The sequence below is a fragment of the Lissotriton vulgaris genome, chromosome 6, assembly GCF_964263255.1.
Source record: "Lissotriton vulgaris chromosome 6, aLisVul1.2, whole genome shotgun sequence".
NCBI lineage: Eukaryota > Metazoa > Chordata > Amphibia > Caudata > Salamandridae > Lissotriton > Lissotriton vulgaris.
In genome coordinates this window covers 1,275,012,674-1,275,033,753 of record NC_141694.1, presented here as the reverse complement: position 1 = coordinate 1,275,033,753, position 21,080 = coordinate 1,275,012,674, and the positions used below count along the sequence as shown (strand labels likewise).

At 45.6% G+C, this 21,080-nt stretch overlaps 1 protein-coding gene across 1 annotated transcript in view; it reads left to right on the top strand.

The window, feature by feature from the left end:
* The window catches only part of TFB1M (transcription factor B1, mitochondrial), a 500,646-nt gene that overhangs the window by 250,792 nt on the left and 228,774 nt on the right, over positions 1–21,080 (top strand). Inside the window, exon 7 of the mRNA XM_086927399.1 lies at positions 17,119–17,238. Coding sequence (XP_086783525.1) covers positions 17,119–17,238 — 120 coding nt within the window. The remainder of the gene's footprint in view (positions 1–17,118; positions 17,239–21,080) is intronic.

Sequence of the window (21,080 nt, the reverse complement as noted above, 5' to 3'; positions counted from 1 at the left end):
TTCGCAGCAAACATCACGTGGTAGAGGTCGTGGTGCTCAGAATGATCGCTCAGATAACTCATCCAATTCTAATAATTGTTTCGATCAACGTGGATCATCGCAAGGACGATCTGCGCAGTACAATGTAGACGATTATTACGTCGATCAGGGAACTGACGACAGTAATTACTAGGACAGCCATAGATAAGGAGAGGGAGTGGTATCAGTTCCGGTTGATCAGAGAGGGCCTTACGTCGCAGTTGCTACATCGGGCGTCGTTGAGCCTTTTCTGTTGGACACTGGTGCAGCGAAAAGTTCTATCATGTATTCGAAACTCCCTGGCGCACCTTTGTCTGGCTTAACAAATGTTTCCGTTGGATTCTCTGGCGCCCCCGTTAGCATTCCAGTTTCGCGCCCTTTGCCCCTTAAAATTGGGCCTCGTGAGCTAGAAGCTCCGTTGATTTTGACTACGGGTTGTGGTGAAAATCTTTTGGGCCTGGATTTGCTTAAACGTTTGTATGCAACTTTGTATTGTTCTCCTGCGGGTGTAAAGCTTACGTTAGGAGAAAGGGTTGTCTCTCCTATGTATTTGTCCCTCGATAAGCTCCCACCGGAATTGAGTTCTCTTCCTGCGTCTTTGTGGGCAACAGGTCCAAATGACGTGGGCCTGCTTGATATCTCCCCTTATGTTGTACAGCTGAAATCTAATGTGCGATTGCCACGTATTCCCCAATATCGTATCTCCCTTGATGGTGAACGAGCACTGTTGGCGATCATCTATGATTTGATCGAGAAAGATGTTATTGAAGAGACTCGGGGAAACGTGTGCAACAGCCCTGTGCTGCCCATTCTTAAACGTACTGATCCTTCAAAACCGCCTGTTTATCGCTTTGTTATCGATTTACGGGAGGTAAATAAAATTGTGGTTCCTCAATTTCCTGTTGTGCCTGACATCACGGCGCTACTGACTCTGATTCCAGCTTCTGCATCGTGGTTTTCGGTGATTGACTTGAAAAATGCGTTTTTCAGCATCCCGATTGCCGAGGAGAGCAGGGACCTTTTCGGTTTCTCTCTCGGTGGACGCAGCTTCCGGTTCAAACGCGCTCCTCAGGGCTACTGTGAAAGTCCATCTATTTACAGTCAAGCCTTGAAGGGTCAACTGGATGCATTTAGGTTGCCGGTTGGTGCGGCCTTGATCCAATACGTCGACGACTTATTGGTGGCTGCTGATACTCAGGACATTTGCAAAATTGCTACGGTGTCGTTGCTGCAACATCTCTGTGAGTTAAATCACAAGGTGTCACCTTCTAAACTCCAATATTGTTGTCAAGAAGTAACCTATCTAGGTCACTTATTGTCAAAGGAGGGAAGGAGATTGACCCCAGAGAGAATTGCAGCGATTGCGCGAATGGCTGTGCCAAAAACCCAAAGAGATGTGCGTGCCTTTCTAGGTATCACGTCGTACTGCAGGCAATGGATTCCAAATTTTTCATTGCTAGCGAAACCATTGGTGGCTCTTACGTGCAAGGATGTTTCAACTCCTTTACCATGGACGGAAGAATGTCAGAAAGGTTTTTCTGAACTGCGTGATTCATTGTGTTCGGCTCCTGTGTTAGGTACTCCTGACTACAGTAAGCCGTTTACGTTATATGTTCACGAGAGAGAGGGTTGTGCTTTGAGTGTTCTAACGCAACCTTTTGGTGGTAAGCAACGTCCATGTGCATATTTTTCCTCGACCTTGGACCCAGTAGCTAGAGCATTGCCGAGTTGTTTACGAGCAACAGCGGCAGCTGCGGTCTCCATCCGACAATCAGCAGGATTGGTCATGGATAATATGCTTCCGGTGATGGTTCCGCATGCAGTCGATACTCTTTTGAATCGAACGAAAACTCAGCACTTGACGAGTGCGAGGTTGTCTGGGTACGAATTGACGCTCTTGGCAAGCCATATTCAGATAAAACGTTGTAACGTTCTGAACCCGGCAACTTTGTTACCAATTAGCACAGAGTCAGATGAAGTAGCAGAACATGACTGCTACTTGAGGACTGAAGAGGAAACAAAAGGTCGAGTGGACCTCAAAAACACCCCATTGGAAGATCCGGATGGTACTTTGTATGTGGATGGGTCATGTTTTAAGTTGCCGAATGGCGATGTGACTACTGCTTATGCTGTTGTAACATTGACTACTGTTGTTGAGACTGCAAGGTTGAATCAGAATTCTGCCCAAGCTGCGGAGCTGATTGCTCTTACTAGAGCATGTGTGTTAGCGAAAGGGAAACGTGTGAATGTGTTTACCGACAGTCAATACGCGTTTGGTGTTGCTCACAGCTTTGGACGATTGTGGAGAGAGAGAGGTTTCTTGACGTCGCACGGTACGAAGATTCAGCATGGCCAGCTTGTGAATGATCTTTTGGATGCATTGACTTTGCCTACGCAAGTTGCGATTGTTAAATGTAGTGCGCATCGTAAGGTGACGGATGATGTTGGTCGTGGTAACGCGATTGCGGATGAGACTGCTAAGGAGACTGCCCGGAACCTTAGCACTCGAATGTATGTGACGAGTTCGGTTAGGTGGCCTACAGAATCGAGTATGTGTGAAGACACTATCGAGAGTGTGAAAGCAATTCAGAATGAGGCCACCGAGACTGAAAAGACGAAGTGGAAAGAAAGTACGGGAAAGTTGGATGCGAATGGTTGTTGGATTGATTTGTCGGATCAGAAAAGATGGTTGTTGCCTGATGCGTATGTGCTGGCCGTTGTGACAATGGCGCATGGGTTAGCACATATTAGCGCGAAAGGTATTTGTAAGTTGCTGGCTCCTGTGTGGAAGAATGATGGTATTACAAAGTGTGCTGAACGTCTGGTGAAGAATTGTATGGTGTGTATAATGTACAATCCTGGCAAAGGAACCCCAACTCCTCCTGGCAGTTTTGCTCCCCCTTCGTATCCTTTTGAGGTGATTCAATTGGACTTCATCCATATGGAGCGATGCAATAACCTGAAATACGTTTTAGTTGTGGTTTGCGCATTCTCCCGATGGATCGAGGCCTATCCTCTCAAAGACAATACTGCTTTGTCTACGGCGAAAATCCTACTGAAGGAATACTTTCCTCGGTATGGAATGCCTAGAGTCGTGTGGTCAGATAACGGAAGTGAGTTTGTTGGAAGTGTGATGAAGAGTGTGTGTAAGGGCCTTGGAATTAATCAGAAATTCCATAGCGCCAATCATCCCCAGTCAGCTGGATTGGTTGAAGGGTACAACGGCACCCTTAAACTAAAGTTAGCGAAGATTCAGGCTACGACTGGTCTTTCGTGGCCTGACGCTTTACTTTTGGCATTACTGTCAACTAGGGCGACTGTACACTCCCGAGTAGGGCTTAGTCCCTATGAAATAGTGTTCGGCCGTCCTGCGAATGTGTGGGGGGTTCCTAGGCCAGGAATGTTTTCTGATCTTGAGTACCCAATGTTGATCGATTATCTACATGACTTGACTGCTAAACTGAGGTTAATTCACCAACAGGTTTACGACGCATTGCCGACGCAGACAGAGGGTCCAGGCCACCAGCTCCAGCCCGGAGACTGGGTGGTGACAAGGAACTTTTCACGCAAAAATAACCTGGACCCGAGGTTCACCGGACCTTACCAAGTGCTCCTGGCCACGAGGACTGCCGTTCGTCTTGAGGGACGTAAGAATTGGGTGCATGCTACGCACACCAAACGAGTCCCCATCCCTTTGCCGGCAGACCCGTGGGTAAGGAGAGGCATTGCGTCATCTGAAACAGAAACATTGCCGGCGTTTGTGCCTTTTAGCGACGCACAGCTTGTTGAAGAATCCTCAGCGCAGCAGAAAGACACTGTTGAACAATTGGCATCAAAAGACTCAAGACCAGAACACTCAACTGATCAGCAGGACGCTGTCTCTTCAACGGATCCTTTGTTTGACGAGCAGACACGTCCTGGGAAAACCCGATACTTTTTGCGATCTCGCACTAAGGACAAATAAAAAGATCTTGCTTTGCTGTATCGACGATTGCATTACCCTGTTTTCCGTGATCAGTTTTGAACTTTCGTATTACTGTAATTATTTTTGTACATATATTTTGAGCTTCACTCCTTGTACCTTTTTGCTTCCACAGCTGAGAGACTTTGTTTTTGCATACGTACATATTGTGCATTGAAGGCCGTAGGGCCGCGCGCGTACTTCCTTCTGGACAGTAGGTCTTGACGCTAGGTTAAAGGCCGTCGGTTCCTGGGAACTCCTAGGGATTGACTATTGCTGCACAGAACGAAGTGCGTCAAGAAACGTTGCGGACGGTCGTAGGGAATGGCATTCTCGAAGCTGAATGATTTGGAGGGAGCTCAAGTCCACAGATTCAAGCTGCAGCAACTCAGTCGTACCAAATGTTTTATATTCCAACTGTTTGTATTGTTTTTGACTGCTTCTGCATTATTGGCGGGTGGGGTGTATTACACGATGTCTTACTTCTTACCTGCTACACCTACTCCTACTCCTTACCCTAATCTTACCTCTACTGCTTCTCCCCATTCCTTTCACATGTTACCGGAACACGAGCAGGCTAGACGTGTAGAATTCCGCAACAATTCCTTTATTCAGCTCCTCCATCAGCATCAGTTAGTGGTTAACACTACTAATTGTTGGGTGTGTGGGTTGATGCCACATACTACAGATAAGGGAATTCCATATCTGGTGTTACCGTATAGTTCCCAAGGGTCAGCTCGAGCATTTCAAACAATGTTTCGAAGCGCACTGGGTTTCCACCCCATTCGAGAACCACGTTCCCCCTACTCTGGTCCTACCTCGTATCAAAAACCTTTGTCGATAGCAATAGAGGATTTAGATAGTGAGATCTATGATCCCTCGCTTATTCCCGAAGAAGAGGTACAGGCCTATAGGGTCCTAAGTAGAGGTGAATATAGTGTGTTCACTAGCGAAAAGCAGCTTAAAAGCTCGCCTCCGATATGGGTCGTACCCCACACTGGTAATTTTTGTCTTATGGGTCGTGGCCGAAGATCGCAAGCCCGACTTGGAGCAAGTGCTTGCACTGAAAATTACATTCTGCCGATGTTCTCGTCCCCTGTGTTTCTGGCTGCCAAGGGTACATACTTTATCTGCTATGATCGTGCATACACATGGTTGCCCGCAGACTTCATGGGCTCATGTTTCATTGCAAATCTGTTGCCTCCGACGTTCACTGTAGATGCCGATTATCATAAGACTAGAGTAGTACGAGGCGTAATTAGCGAAGAGGATACTGCCGGTCAAGAGGCAGGAGACTTTTTCAAGGGTTTCCTCCCGTTTTGGGGACCTATGGTCAATAGTAGGAACCTGAGACAGTTGACTCGAGTGGTAGAATCGACAGCTAATATTACTGCCAGTGCCCTTGGTAATATCACCACAGAACTTCAGGCGGAGAGACTTATGACGTTACAAAACCGTATGGTTTTAGATGTCATCTTAGCAGATCGAGGTGGGGTATGTAAGGTGATCCATTCGAGCTGCTGCATTTTCATTCCAGATAATGCTCCTACTGTCTATCAAGCCATCTCGAGGTTGCATAAGATCTCCGAATCCATACACGTGGATGTAGGGGATTGGACGCTACTTGGATGGTTTTGGGGCCTGATGTCGACTTGGGGTTGGAAAATTCTGATGATCATCGGAGTCGTTGTAGTGTTCCTGTTCACGTGTTGCCTTTGTGTACAGTGTGGTCCTGCCTTATGTGGCCTCTGTGCTACAACGTGTATGAGACAACCATCTGTTACCAAGGGGACTCGGTTGGACAGAGCTATGCTACAGCAACACCTCGATGGTCTGATGAATATCGAATATGATTCCGACTAGTGCTTGCCTACATGAGGGCAAAAGGAGCGTCTGAGGTTCTGTGACAATTGTAAGTGGTGTTTTCGACTCGCACGAATATGGTCGAGTCTGGTATCTATGAACCGCAAATGACGAGTTTAGTAAGTGTGCGCAGTTTCGCTGTGCTAACTTAAACCGTTCGTTTGTTAGGTGGGTTTTTCTTCTGTACCCACAGGTTCCATCTTAGATACGGCATCCATTTTGTCTCTTGCCCTCAAGTAGCCAGCGAACGGACGTTGTCCGCTTCGCGACCCTGGGACTCCCAAGATATCCGCGGAAGACACATGTTCTTTGTGAGTGTCTTTATGATGAGGGGGTTGTTACTGTAAGGCAGATGGCGCCGCTCGAGGCTCATCTTGCCGCACGGACTTATTGTCTCAGCCGTGCATCTCATTAGGCACGTCCCTTTGATGCCTGTATTTCGTGTTTCCCGATACCTCCCCTTTTACACCCTTTCCGATCTCCCCACTGTCTCCGTCTTCCTCTGCACCTGTCTTTGTTCCTATTTCGATCTGTTTTACTGCTGATTGGAATTCACTAATGGTGGGAAGATGGTTTTTACAGTTGGGAACCGCCAAATGTTTCCGCACTTATGTTCCGGACCTCATGTGTTTCAAAGTGACCAAAGTGACCCCTCTGGGGGATAATGGTGGGAACCGGGTTGTAAACTTTTGTGTTCAATGTTATCCTATGGGTAAAAACTGTATAAAAGGAGCGATCCACAGAACCAATTTGAAGCAGTCTCCCCAAGTTGCACGCTGTGTACTTGTCGTGATCTCTGTGTTCCCTGCAGCAAATAAACCTTGAATCTTTGACGTCGAAGGAAGTGTCCCGTGTCTCTGTGATTCGTACGCCGGAGCAGGTTACCCACGAAGGTTTCAGGTGTTGTGCCCTGGCACCGCTGGGTCTTAAAGAACCCAGTCCTTCAATCTCTTCCAATGGCTAGCCTCCATTTACGAAGCTAACCAATGGAAGAGAGAGGCAGGATAAAGCCCCACACTGTTGAAGTCATGAAATCTCGGCTCCGCCCCCCACTGCTTCGCAGTGCGACGGTAGCCTCAACCTAACAAGCTTTGGCATAGCAAATAGGTATCACCTTTAGGACCTTATAAGCCAGAGCTATTGGCCTTTCCTAATATCTTTAAGCTATGTTGTAGAGCATTGTGGCTACTGTGCAGCACGTTGAAAAGTTATTATAAAAAAGTGTTATAAACATTTTTATTTCCTTATATATTTATTTATTTTATTTATTTATTTATGGAATTTTTAATGCGCAGCTAATACCCAAGGGTGTCTAGGCGCAGTGTGATACTTTAGGATACAGTGATCAGCACACAAACTTATTGGTTGAAGAGCCAAGTCTTCAATGCCCTACGAAAACAGATGAGAGTAGAGGCAGTTTTGATATGTGAAGGGAGAGAGTTCCACAATCTGGGAGTTGCTACCAAGAATCGTCTGTCTCCCCAGGTGGCGGTTCTTGTTCGGGGAACAGATAGTAGACAACTAGCTGCTGATCTTAGGTTCCTTATAGGGGTGTATAGCTGAAATGCCTCTCTTAGAAACTTCGGGCCAGTATGATGAATGGCCTTATAGGCAATACATAAGGCCTTAAATTTGATCCTGCTCTCCACTCTTAGCCAATGAAGATGGCGTATAGCTGTCGAGATGGACTGGCGCCTAGGAATGTTGAGAAGGATTCTGGCTGCCATATTTTGAACAGATTGGAGCTTGTTCAGGATATATTTATGAGTATTGAGAAAGAGGGCATTTCCGTAATCAAGCTTGGAAAACACCAAGGTGGTAATTAGGGTTTTTCCAGCTGATGCTGGTAAGTACGGTAGCAGCTTTTTTATCTTTTTCAACGTAAAAAAGGCAGCTGAGACAACCTTATTTACATGATGTTTGAAGGACAGATGTTTATCAAAGATCACTCCAAGATTCCTGACCTTTGCGACTGGGACCGGAGGAGGACCCATCTGAGTAGGCCACCAAGTCGGGGACCATTCTGGAGAGATGTTACCAAAGGTCATAACCTCCGTTTTCTCCGCGTTCAGTTTTAGGCAATTACTATGCATCCATGCTTGTACCTCCAGTATCCCCTCCTGAAAATTAGCTGCCACCACTGGGCCGTTCTTATGCACCGCCAGCACAAGTTGGGTGTCATCAGCGTAGGTAGTTAGGCGCATCCCATGAGATTTTATGACCCTTGCCAAGTCTGCAACATAAATGTCAAAAAGCGCAGGACTTAACGACGATCCAAGAAGAAATTACGTACTTCTGAACGACCCTATTTAAAAAGAATAAAAAATAAAAAATGTCTTCTAGGTTTTTATGTCGAACCTAGCGCAGCCCGCATGTGCTGCTCTGCTCGACTTTATGTAAGGGCTTCAGAAAGCTCACCACACGCTTGTGAGTGTGTTTTTATTTGTGTCATAGGGTATTGGGCTTTGCGTGCGTGTTTCTAAGAAAGACAGCACACAATTGAGCGCATGTCCCGCCTTTGCTCCGCCCACGGCCTATTGCTTGCGGTTACCCGCACAGGCCACATCTGTTTTCAAATATCGTGCCCAGACATGGGCGCGATATTTTAAAACCGATCGCTCGCTGTGGCCACTCGTATTTCGAACTCCGCTCTCTTCTCGTCTTTGCCGTGTTTGTTATTGCATATTTGATGATTACGCAACATAGCCAAAAAACACATTGAGGTATACCCATGTGCAGCTATTCTTAGGACCGTATTCTGGATATGTTGTATTTTCCTGTGTATTTAAAGCCAGTCGGAAAGAATGTGCGCGTGTCAAGCGTCTCTCATTGCTGTCCAGGCTCTGTGGGGTCTATTCACGTAGTCGTAGCCCATCGTGTCCGATAAATGTAAATTGGTTGAGGGTCACTTTTGGCATATACGTTTCTGAACACGGTGTCCTAACCTCAAGGGTAGGGTACTGAAGAAGGTCACCCTATCGAAAGTCGCTTTCGTTAGAGGGCATTCTGATAGGATTCAGTCAGAGTGATTCATTTTGATCAGCTTTGCATTGAACGCAATCAGAACGTAAACACTGTATGTCAATCGCGCGCAGCACTTGGGATGTGTCGGTGTGATGTGGGGGTCAGTAATACTTGGCAGTGCTGACCGGGTGATATGTGACTCCTTGTTTCAGACCTGTGACACGTTTGCATTCAAGTGCTTCAGCAGCTGAGCATTAATGCGCCTGTCAGTGATATCCAAGGCATAGTGCGCGTGACGGAAATGCTGTATACAAGTAGGGTGGCCACTTAGACACAGGGGTAGCTTGACAACGTGCCCTTGTGGTTGCAGACTTTATGCTTAATTATGCAGGCCAACTAGACTGGAAGGTATCACAGCGCTTTACATGAGCACACCAATTGCATTACAGAAGGACACATTCCTTTTTAGGCATGAGGAGTGATTTTCCCAGAATCACAGGATGTTTGAGCCTCCCGCCAGACTCAAACCCGGTTCCCCAGCTTAGCATTTTTAATAACTTTTGAAACGTCTAAGAGAAACATTTGTTTTTGTAAAAGTCTGCAAATTATGCAATAGATATTGGATTATGTAGCAAAATCAGAAAATATAGAACTATGCAAAAACTCCACCGCAACACACTCGCATAATTTCAGTGGCCGTGATTTAGGCTCTCCCCGATAGCGGCAAACAGGTGGCTTTCATTGTGCCCCATTCTGCTTCTGTCAGTGCATGCTGCCAGCCTACCACAGTGCATTCTTATGTGCAGTGCTGTCCGCGCACACATGCAGGATTCTGATGTGCCACTGCATTTTTGTGGTGCCTTCAATGCGTTTCTCTTGTCTCTTCCTGTCAAGTGGAACGGTCCCAGAAGAAGGCAGAAAACGTATTGCACGGACAGACAGCGGCGAGTAATTAATTCGTCAGCATACTGCCAAATGCAGAGGCGGAATCGGCAGAATGTGTGATCAGTCGGGGAGACTGCGTGCACTAAACACTGAGCTGCTCAAGGGGACAGTGCATTCTGGATTGTTAATTCTCACCTGGAAATAATCAAAGCCGTTTTTATTCCATTTCTCCCGCTGAAAATTTGGAACTGAGACCAGACCACTGTTGTCATCACCCCGAGCTCAGGGATGGGAGGAGCATTCATAGCCATCTGTAAATGATAACAATGGCCGTACAACTAGGAATTAAAGAAAACAAGGAGGGGAGGGGCGAACCACTACTGTGATTGTTGAAGGTCTTTGAGAGATACGTGTTTTGGGTTGGCAATCTCAAGCTTAACGTCTGTGTCCAGATTAGTTCCAGGAGGGTAATATCCATGCCAGGTTTTCATGATAACCAAGGAGTTCATAAGAGTTATTTATTGAGATCCTGTAGGTGGGATGCCCAGAATTTTAAAGCCAAAACCCAGGACATTTCACAACAAGCAATTTTACGTCAGTGGAAGCGGTGTACGGCTGCACAACACAGCTGTACAGAAAGAAAGTGTTTTTCTGCCATGATATCTCAGACAAATGTAACTAAATCAATTGCCTGGCAAGGCTGGAAAGTGCTCACAGCGCGTTCACGCGCAACTGGACCCGGACAACTTTTTTTTGTTTACTTTCGCTTTTTCCCGCCCCCGCCTTGTTCTAAAAGAGGCCCCTACGACCTGGACGGGGGAAACATCAGACTCTGTTTATACATCCACAGATCACTTACTGTCCCAATAACCACAGTCCGCAATGTACGTACACCTTGCGTGAAAATCTGACCTTGAGTTAAACCCTCCTTTCTTTTTTTCAACGACCCTCTCCTTCAACTTTCTGCATGCTCACTGAGTACACAGTACACCGCATGCCTCAATCTCTCGCTCTCAAAATAAGTCCCCACATCCTAACAATATGTTTAGTCACTCCATCCACGATTTGCTTCCCACATGTCCCCAACTAATTATCACACCGAAATCATTAATGTTACAACAAAGTAATTGGAGTAAGTGCAAGGAGCGTCTTCCTTGACAGCACAAGAATAACCATTCACTACTTCCTACAAAGTCATTTTGGGTTCTGGGTTAACATGCTAAAGTGCCTCAACGCCTCATCAGGGGGTGTCAGTGCTACATAAGTGCAATTTCACTGTAAATACCCTTTAAGGCATGGCCGGTCTTGTTTATTGTCTCTATAATGTGCTGCATGGCTAAACACTTACACTGTACCAAAGGCGAGACCTATTGGCTATGCCAATGCTTATTTGTCCTTGCAATGCTGGCAGCTTCTTCATGCCTGTTCTATTGCTTGTTTGTTATACCTTTTTTTTGTCAGGGGGGACATAAACAACGGGAAGGTGGAGGTTGGGAAATAGAACCTGAAGTACAACACGAGCAGCAAACGGACACCAGGGGAGAATTAACAGATGCCAGATTCTGAGGGCAGACTGAGGTGGTGCTGAGTGACGCTGAGGTGGTGGTATGCTAGTGCGGAGGGGATGCTCAGGTGATGCTGACTGATACTGAGGTGGTGCTGAATCATGCTGTGGTGCTGAGTCATGCTGAGCTGAGGTGATGCGCGCTGATGCTGAGGTGGTGCTCAGGTGGTGCTGTGCTGAGGGGGGTGCTGCTCTGATGCTGGTGCTGAGGTGGCTCTGAGTAATACTGAGGCGGTGCTGAGTGATACTGAGGAGGTGCTGAGTAATACTGAGGCGGTGCTGAGTGATACTGAGGAGGTGCTGAGTGATGCTGAGGTCGTTTTGAGTGATGCTTAGGTGGTGATGCTGTGTTGGTGCTCAGGTGGTGCTGAGGGATGTTTATTTGGTGGTGCACTGGTGCTGAGGTGATGCTGCACTGGTGCTGAGATGGTGCTGCACTACTGCTGAGTGGTGTTTCGTTAGTGCTGAGGTGGTGCTGCACAGGTGCACCACTGATGCTGATGTGGGGCTGCGCTAGTGCTGATGTGGGGCTGCGATGGTGGTGGTGCACTCAGGCGGAGGTGGTGCTGTGGTGGTGTTGAGTGATGCTGAGGAGATGCTGCGCTGATGCTGTAATGATGCTGAGATAGGGCTGCACTGGTAGTGAGGAGGTGCTGCACTGGTGCTGAGGTGGTGTGGTGGTGCTGCGCTGAGATCGTTCTGCGCTGGGGCTGAGTGATGCTGAGGTGGGCTGTGCTAATATTGTGGTGGGGGAATCTGGTCCTGCTGATGATGCTCAGGTGGTGCTGCTTAAGTGGTGCTGCGCTGTCTACTTGCAGGTTATATTGTTAGGTAACCTCACATTATGTGCCGCATTTGGAGAGCAAGAGGATGCATCCCTTGGTATTGGTTTCATTTAACCAACAATTGAAACATAAAGCATCAAAAGTTGAAGTGTGCAACTTAACTGCATCATTGCTACAGCAAATTCCCGTGCTGTGCTGCAATTTTAAAAATCCCTTGTTATGTGACAAGGTCAACTCGTCAAACGCACAGCGCAGGTAACACCCATGACGAGTTGACCTTGTCTCAAGCATCGAAGGGGTTAAAGCAGCTTCCACTTTCATACAATGGAGCAATAACAGCATGTTTGCCTCTTTAATCGTATCTAAATAATTACTCTGTCAAAAGCACAATGTAAATAGGTTGACCCTACTGTTGGTCATCTTCTTAAACTACCCTTCCATTAAGTACGTATAATATTTAAGGTTAGGACATTTGAGCTAATGAAACCAAAAATGTTATAGGATGAAAAACAACATAGCCTCTGGCTGAAAAAGCACTTGTGAAACCAGTTAGGGACATGATTTGCAGCCCTCGGCTGAGCCCGTTCGGAAAGCCAAAACAAACCCAGACAAAGGAAAAAGTAGTGCGCCGAAAAGAGCAAATGAGCGATTCCATGTAAAAGGGCCAGTCGCCAGGACATGACGATAGCAGCACAGGAGGGACAGATGTACACTATTCACCAACGAAAATAAAGGAATTTCGAAAGGCACATGAAGGAACAAATCTAAATGGATGAGCGTGCTGAAAGCCCGTTCAGTAGATACAGCATGTCTCTAGAAACAGCACATTCGCTGCCTAGGCGAGACCTAAAAAGGAGGGGGGGGGGGTCCCCTATATTTTTTCATTTGGGCAGCCACAAACTCTGTTTTCTGCACTGCTGTTTGTTAGTGGAACCATCCTAATATAACATCCTCTATTTTTAGACCTAATCACACCTCAAGCACTGACCTCTGGGGATCTGAAACATGAGTGTTTTCACTTCCTTCTCAGGCCCCTCTGCTAGTAGTAGCGCTCGCATCATAAATTGCATATGTAAAGGCTTTAAAACTGCATTTTCCTCAGCCTGCTCCTTCCCCCTGTGTGCGTACCAGTGCATTTTGCTTTTGCAGACTCGAAACACTGGTATGAAAAACATATCCTGGAAGATCCTTTTAATGGCAATCGTGCGTATTTTCAAAATACAAAAAGTGGAAATATATACTGTGAAAAACAAATAAACACTGAAACACTGGCGGTAATGAGCAAATCAGGTATAAAAAGAGGGACTTTGTTCCTAGACATATCCACGAGACCGTCTATTTCCAGATTCTCCCCAAGAAGACAATTTACATTGTAATGTAGCCCAATTAATCTCACCAGTCGAATTGTGGTTGCTTGGTACACCTTATACCAATTCCTCACATATGAAGAACACAGTCCAGTATTAATCTTTTCAACAGCAGCAGAATTCATTGTATGCTTGCAAGCCGAAACAATATCATTGAAATGCTCACCTGAGGCCAAGTCAACATAAAATGTTTTGTACAGTAGAGCTTACTTTTTACTGCGTTTGTGAGCAGCCCCTTCTTGGTTTGTGTCTGTTGATTTCAGACTGGGGCATGAAACTTCCAAGTGTGCACACAAATGACTCAGCTGCAGAGACTGTGGCAATTAACCTAGAGAAATAATCAGCAATGATCACAAGAGAGTGGTGAGGTCACGTGATTCCACGGCGTTCTCTTTTTAATGATCATGGAAAATGAATCAAAATGCCTCACTGTAGCATTGTTTGAATCCTGGGATAATTAAACTCGTGGCGCTCATTTACTGGGCGTTGTAAAGCTCGGCCGCTGTTCAGCTTCTTCTTTGCTTTTCAGCAGGCAGTAAAACAGAGCTCAGAAAGAACAGAGGATTGAGATGAAGAGGACAGTGGGTTACCTTCCTTTTTAGACCCTGCCTGTTGATAGGAGAGGAGTTTGATGACAAAGCATTAGTGTTTGGGTCAGAAATTCATCCGATCATGCCCCAGCCTGATGACGTACTTCCTCCTTGTGGCAAGAAAATTGAGGCCAGACTTAGGGAGGGGACACACCGCGATATGTAGGGTCGGAACAAATGAATATTTACGGCACTTTGAGCTAGACCCTAGGTACTCACAGACATGTTCTCTGGGGCAGAAGAATACAGTCTTGGGTGCGGCTGAGGGACGCATTGATGATGAAAGGGACGGGAGGCCCGTGGGGAGGTGGGGTGGGGGGGGGCTGTAAATATAACTAGTTAGTAAAGAAAGTCATGCCTATAATTTAGGTCGCAATTGACATTTTTGGACTTTCGTTCTATATCATCCGCCTCTAAATTAGGCCTGCAGTCGCTTTAACAAACATACATCGGACCAGAAGTTGATTTGATCAGTGTTATTACCGTCTCCGAGTTCCACTCTATTTACTACCTCATGACGTTAGCTATGGAAGTGCTGTGAAAGGAGAAGACATTGATTTAAATCCCGGTCCATCCTTGTGACCAAATCGTGTAACCTTGGGTAATTACTTTTTGAACCTATTCCCCTATTTCTAGTTTTTTTCAAACATACTTAGAATCAGGCTAAACGCTGGTAATAAGTGCGTTGTAAGAAATTTGGAGCGCAACCCAAAACACATTGGATATTGCAGCACTAGCACCCTCACTAGAATGTGTTCTAAGGTTACAGACTGTAGTAAAAAAAGCACCTTCACTAGAATGTGTTCTAAGGTTACAGACTGTAGTAAGAAAGCACCCTCACTAGAATGTGTTCTAATGTTACAGACTGTAGTAAAAAAAGCACCTTCACTAGAATGTGTTCTAAGGTTACAGACTGTAGTAAGAAAGCACCCTCACTAGAATGTGTTCTAATGTTACAGACTGTAGTAAGAAAGCAGGTTACAGACTGTAGTAAAAAAGCACCATCACTAGAATGTGTTCTAAGGTTACAGACTGTAGTAAGAAACCACCCTCACTAGAATGTGTTCTAAGGTTACAGACTGTAGTAAGAAAGCACCCTCACTAGAATGTGTTCTAAGGTTACAGACTGTAGTAAGAAAGCACCCTCACTAGAATGTGTTCTAAGGTTACAGACTGTAGTAAAAAACACCCTCACTAGAATGTGTTCTAAGGTTACAGACTGTAGTAAGAAAGCACCCTCACTAGAATGTGTTCTAAGCCTACAGACTGTACTAAGAAAGCACCCTCACTAGCATGTGTTCGAAGGCTACAGGCTGTAGTAAGAAAGCACCCTCACTAGAATGTGTTCTAAGGTTACAGACTGTAGTAAACAAGCACCCTCACTAGAATGTGTTCTAAGGTTACAGACTGTAGTAAGAAAGCACCCTCACTAGAATGTGTTCTAAGGTTACAGACTGTAGTAAAAAACACCCTCACTAGAATGTGTTCTAAGGTTACAGACTGTAGTAAGAAAGCACCCTCACTAGAATGTGTTCTAAGCCTACCGACTGTACTAAGAAAGCACCCTCACTAGCATGTGTTCAAAGGCTACAGGCTGTAGTAAGAAAGCACCCTCACTAGAATGTGTTCTAAGCCTACAGACTGTACTAAGAAAGCACCCTCACTAGCATGTGTTCGAAGGCTACAGGCTGTAGTAAGAAAGCACCCTCACTAGAATGTGTTCTAAGGTTACAGACTGTAGTAAGAAAGCACCATCACTAAAATGTGTTCTTAGTTTACAGGCTGTAGTAAGAAAGCATCCTCACTAGATTGTGTTCTAAGATTACAGACTTGTAGTAAGAAAGCACCATCACTAGAATGTGTTCTAAGGTTATAAACTGTAGTAAGAAAGCACCTTCATTTGAATGTGTTCTTAGGTTACAGACTGTAGTCAAATCAATCGATAAATAATTTGTTTGTTAAGCATTGCTACTCACCCATAAGGGTCTGAAGGCGCTGGGGAGGAGGGGAGATGCAGGTTCCAGTCCATCAAGGAGGGGATCTGTCGAAGAGGCAAGTTTTGAGGTTTCTCGTGAAGATGGGGAGTGATGTAGTCTGTGTGAGGTAGAGCGGTAGGGCGTTCCAGGCTCTGGCTGCGAGGAAGGAGAAGGAGCGGCCTCCCGATCTGGTGGTAAGAAAGCACCCTCACTAGATTGTGTTCTAAGGTTACAGACTGTAGTAAGAAAGCACCCTCACTAGAATGTGTTCTGAGGTTACAGACTGTTGTAAGAAAGCACCCTCACTAGAATGTGTTCTTAGGTTTCAGCCTGTAGTAAGAATGCACCCTCACTAGAATGTGTTCTAAGGTTACAGACTGTGAAACAAACAGTTATTCATTTCAGTGCGGGTTACCTAAATAACCAATTGTGTGATCTTTAGCAAATCTTGTGCTACTTATGCTTTTGTTCGCTTACATCCATTGTGCGTGAACATCAGCACAGGCACAATACATAAAATGAACACCAATGGAAATTTCCCAGGGAAGTCCCGCAGCACAGTTTTCATTCATATGATATTTTTTTGACATTTCCATTTGTACATATCTGTATTTATTTTTTGCTCATTTTATCTGTAGTTATCCATATTTTTTGTCCGTTTTGTGGAAAATGAAGGTACAAATAGTACACCCCAAACATTTATTTAACCAATACAAGTACACTCACACTTACATTTCTTATGTGTTTTAGCTCTACAAGTGGCAATTAATAATATATCAATATGCACATATGAAGCATAATCATCGAAGTAGAAACATATATGCACATCAACTAACATCGAAGCTAAGAGGCCACTAATATTTTATATTAGTCATCATGGACTCATTTCCGCGTAAATATACACATGTTGGATATATGTAAAGCATCTGTCTTTATTATGGTACACTACTGCTTGACTTCTTTGAACTATGTACATCACCATATGTCATATATTCCAACACTCTAATGCTCATTGTATTATACATTTGACGATTATTTGTACATGGACAGAGAGAAAATAACAACCAGAAAAAAATTGTCTCAATGAACAGATTCAATCAAAAAAACAATTAATATTAATCAGTTTCTGCTGCTTGCATTTATAGAGGCTCACAGCCAGCACAGGCAGTCGACAACGGAGCAGGCTTTCCATCATGTCCCAGTACCTCTGCACTGTTCATGACTGCTTCACTATTCCAGGCCGTGCCTTTATTCCGAAACCAAAGGTAAGTCCTTGAGAGCTCATTGGGTGGGGAGTGTGTGACCCAGTCTGCTGCTCGCCGCTGTATATCATGTGTATGAATATAGGTGGGCGAGGCTCGGGCCTGGCCCGGGCCAAATCTCTGTCTCTATCTTTGGTCTTGTCCAGTGGTGACTGACAAGCCAATATAAGCCGGGCCATCCACGCCAGGCGCTGGCCAGTGTCCTCCCTAATGCAGGTTGGCTCTAAAAACTATTACTTTCAATAAATATCACTCACTTCCTCCATATAATATAATGTATTAAAGAGACACGTTGAAGAACTAACCTACTGTCAAATTAAAATAATTTGAAAGAGTCTTTATAATCTACTAGCATGATGTTTTTGTACAATTACATACCAATTCTTTTGATGGCACTGGTCGTGCTCTGGCTTTTAAGACCAAGCCAGATCCCTGGTGCGGCTCTACCATGGCTATCTCAATGAATTAGGTGGCTTGCCCTGCCCAACTCAGTCTATGAATGCGCATGGAATTATTTTTTCTCTGTCATTCTACAAAGTATATTTAACTTTTACGCTACACCCTTCATTATTCAGTTCTGTGAAATCTAATTTATTCAATATATAATGTTCAAGATCAGGCAAGTGAGACCATCTCCGGTCTGCATCCTTTGTAAAAGCAAGAAATGTTTTGTCTTTTAAAATGCATTAAGAGACTGGAAGCATAAGTGTTGTATGAATCTCCCCAGTGACTTCCGGTTAGCCTTGCCACACAGCGGGCTGAAACTCGTACAGGCTATTTAGGGCTGGGCCTGACCTTAATATGTGGGTCACTGCTCTCAGGCTCACTGAATCCATAGCCCTTCTCTGCAACTGAAGCAGATGCAAGAAGGCCATAACTAAAATCTGTTTTGAGTACAGAGGCCGTGCGGCAATGCTGGACATCAGAAGAGCATCTGTAGGTCTTTATACTCGAAGGCCCGCGCACCAATATCTCGACAGTGCTGTATTCCAGTCTTTTGGCAGGATCTTGGTGTTACTATCTGTCCACTCCTCAATAGTCTCCTGGCCTATTCATAATCCAGTCATTTAGATTGTTTTACTCCATACTGGTTGCTTCAATTATACTTTGTCCTGATGATGACCCTGGATAAGTATTTTCCAATGGGGTTGAAACATCGACAAATGAACTAGTGAACTGATATGATTTATTATGATGTGCACAGGGTACCCTTATTTTGAGTCATACTGAGATAATGCGTGCATATATGTTGTATATATTTTATGTAAAGCATCAATGCACAATGTATGAAAATACCCTTTTTTGACATGGTCACCCCCCAGTTATTGCCTGGTATACAATGCGATTTCGACTGAAAGTTCTCTAAGTTCCTGCTATCTAGGTCCCCAGTGCCAGATTTCTTTTTCCCAAATCTGTGCAATTGTTTCCCCCTATTGGCAATACCTTTAGTTCCTTCTGCAAGTCCCTAGTAAATGGCACCCTTAGTACCTAGGGCCTGAGGAAGTAAAGAGGGACCGAAAGGGCTGCAGCATGAATTGTGCCACCCTAAAGGACCCCTCACCAAGCTCACACAACATGCCACTGCAGGCTACGTGTCTTGATGCAGACAAAAGTGAAAACAGGACATGAGACCCATTCTTGGGTGCCATGTCCCCTAACACTGCATGTAATATTTGTAAGTCACTCCTACAGCAGGCCCTAAGGCAGGAACCTTATGCTACCTGTGGGGACATATCTGCATGGGCAGATATGCCCCTGTGCTGGTCATCTCCCTTACTGCCAGAACAAGGGAACAGGGAAGCACTTTTTATACATGTTCTGGACACTGGTAAAAACGAGTTCCCCAGCTACATGATAGCTTCACTGAAAAGAAGGATGTTTGGTATCAAACATCTTGCATTAATAAACCCACATTGATGCCAGTGCCGGATTTAGTACTACATGCACACAGAGAGCACCTTAGAGGTGCCCCCTGAAAATCTACCTGCCTCTTGTGCAGACAGACTGGCTTTCGTCAGCCTGCCACCAGAGACGAGTGTCTGACCCCCAAGGGTGATCACCCCTGCTCTCCTGGGGCCATAAACTGAGCCTACCTTGGAATGGGGGTGCTTTCACCTCCTCCCACTGGATGACCTGCAGATTAACATTCCAAGGCAGTGGAGCTTCAAAGCGCCTACCTCCTTTGGTATGTGAATCTGGTTTCTCTCCATGGAGACAAAGCCAAGCCCCAGTGTCCAGAGCCATTTTGGCACTTGGACAGGCGGGAAAATGATCTAGTCTGATAGGCATGCCCACCCCTAAGGTGGTGGCTTAACCTGAAGTGGACACGACTTTTCAAAGGTAGCCATATTGATGATGGCAGAATCAGGAATTTTGGGTCAGTGTTATGACCACTTCCCCCAGGAAGTAGTCATATAGGGGGCGTAGTGACCCCTAGGATAGGTAATACATTAGCTGCTACTCTACACTTCCCTGACGCCCCTATGTTCAGTATTTATGGGAATCCTGGCACCAGAGAATCAGCTCCTGACAACCTAAGAAGAGAGAGGACACTGGAGAGCCTCAAAATCCAAGAAGACAGAAGCAGCAGCTGTCCTGGTACCAACCCAGCTGGCATATCTACATCCCTTGTAGAAAACGGAGCCAAAATCAACTCGTCCTGCAGCTGTGACTCCAGAAACTTGGGACGACTCAAAAGTGGCGAAGCCCGAGCCAAGGGGAAGACCCGTCTGCACCCGTCAGAGCCCTAAAGAGGCTGGGCTGAGCCCACCCTCTGACATCCGAGCTGTGGCACAGGATTTAAGCATTAAAGTACTGGTTATTTATTGCCATCTTTGTCCCTTCAGAAAATGACCAAAAGGATGGGAAGCATAAGGACATACATAAGCCTGCAGGGGGTGGAATTGTGGGGACTCTTGATGCTTTTCTAACAAGGGCTGAGTCGGTGCTGACACATGAAATACAGCGTACAGAAAAAAAGACTTTCCTTGGACACGTTTGCCACCCAAACAAATCTACTATAGGATGCATAAGTATGGCCAAATCCCCCATAGCCTCCTGAACACTCGATGAGTACCCGCACGAGGAACCTGTAAAACGGATAGGCCCGGGGGGGTCAGCGGACTCAACACCAACGCCAGTAGACTCCGTATCTGTCTTCACAGAAGATTCTATCTATATGGTCCCTGCTCCAACGGGGAGTGATGTTTCGCCAGTGCAAGTGGCATCTTCGTCTTCAGTGGGCTTGTCCATCGAGCCCACTGTATCAACCGCCCCAGTATAATATTCACAGCATCAGCTCCTGGAACCAGTGAGGTTTCTACCAGATCCAAAAAACACTTAAGGGGTAGCTCAAGGGGCAGTTCGGCAAGGTCGACATTAGTAGCTAACAATGAACCACCAGCCAAATGGAGCAGGGGAGGTGCCTCTCAAAAGCAAAGGCAAAAGCCCAAATTAAAGCAGCAACTAGCTAAATTATTTAATCATGACCTGACGGCCTCAGAAGGCACACAAGGCACAACACAGAATCCTATGACGAATAGCACTACCCACATCCCGCTGGTTTCTGATAGTAATATTGACCAGTGGATAAGACTTGAGACATTGGTGTCTGTGCTATTGAATCCTTTATTATGTAAATTACAGCTAATTGAGGAGAAATTGTCGCTGATTGATCGGTTAACTAGTACATCAACTAACCCTCCAAATACAGGGGTATGTCGTTGCAACTGTCTAGACCAAGTGCCACCTCTGGCCCGAAGGCCATCGATCCCCCTGAGGTGAGAGGGCCCGTGTTAGGGACATCATCGTCTTTAACGGGCTTTAATCCTCGACCAGATAGCCGC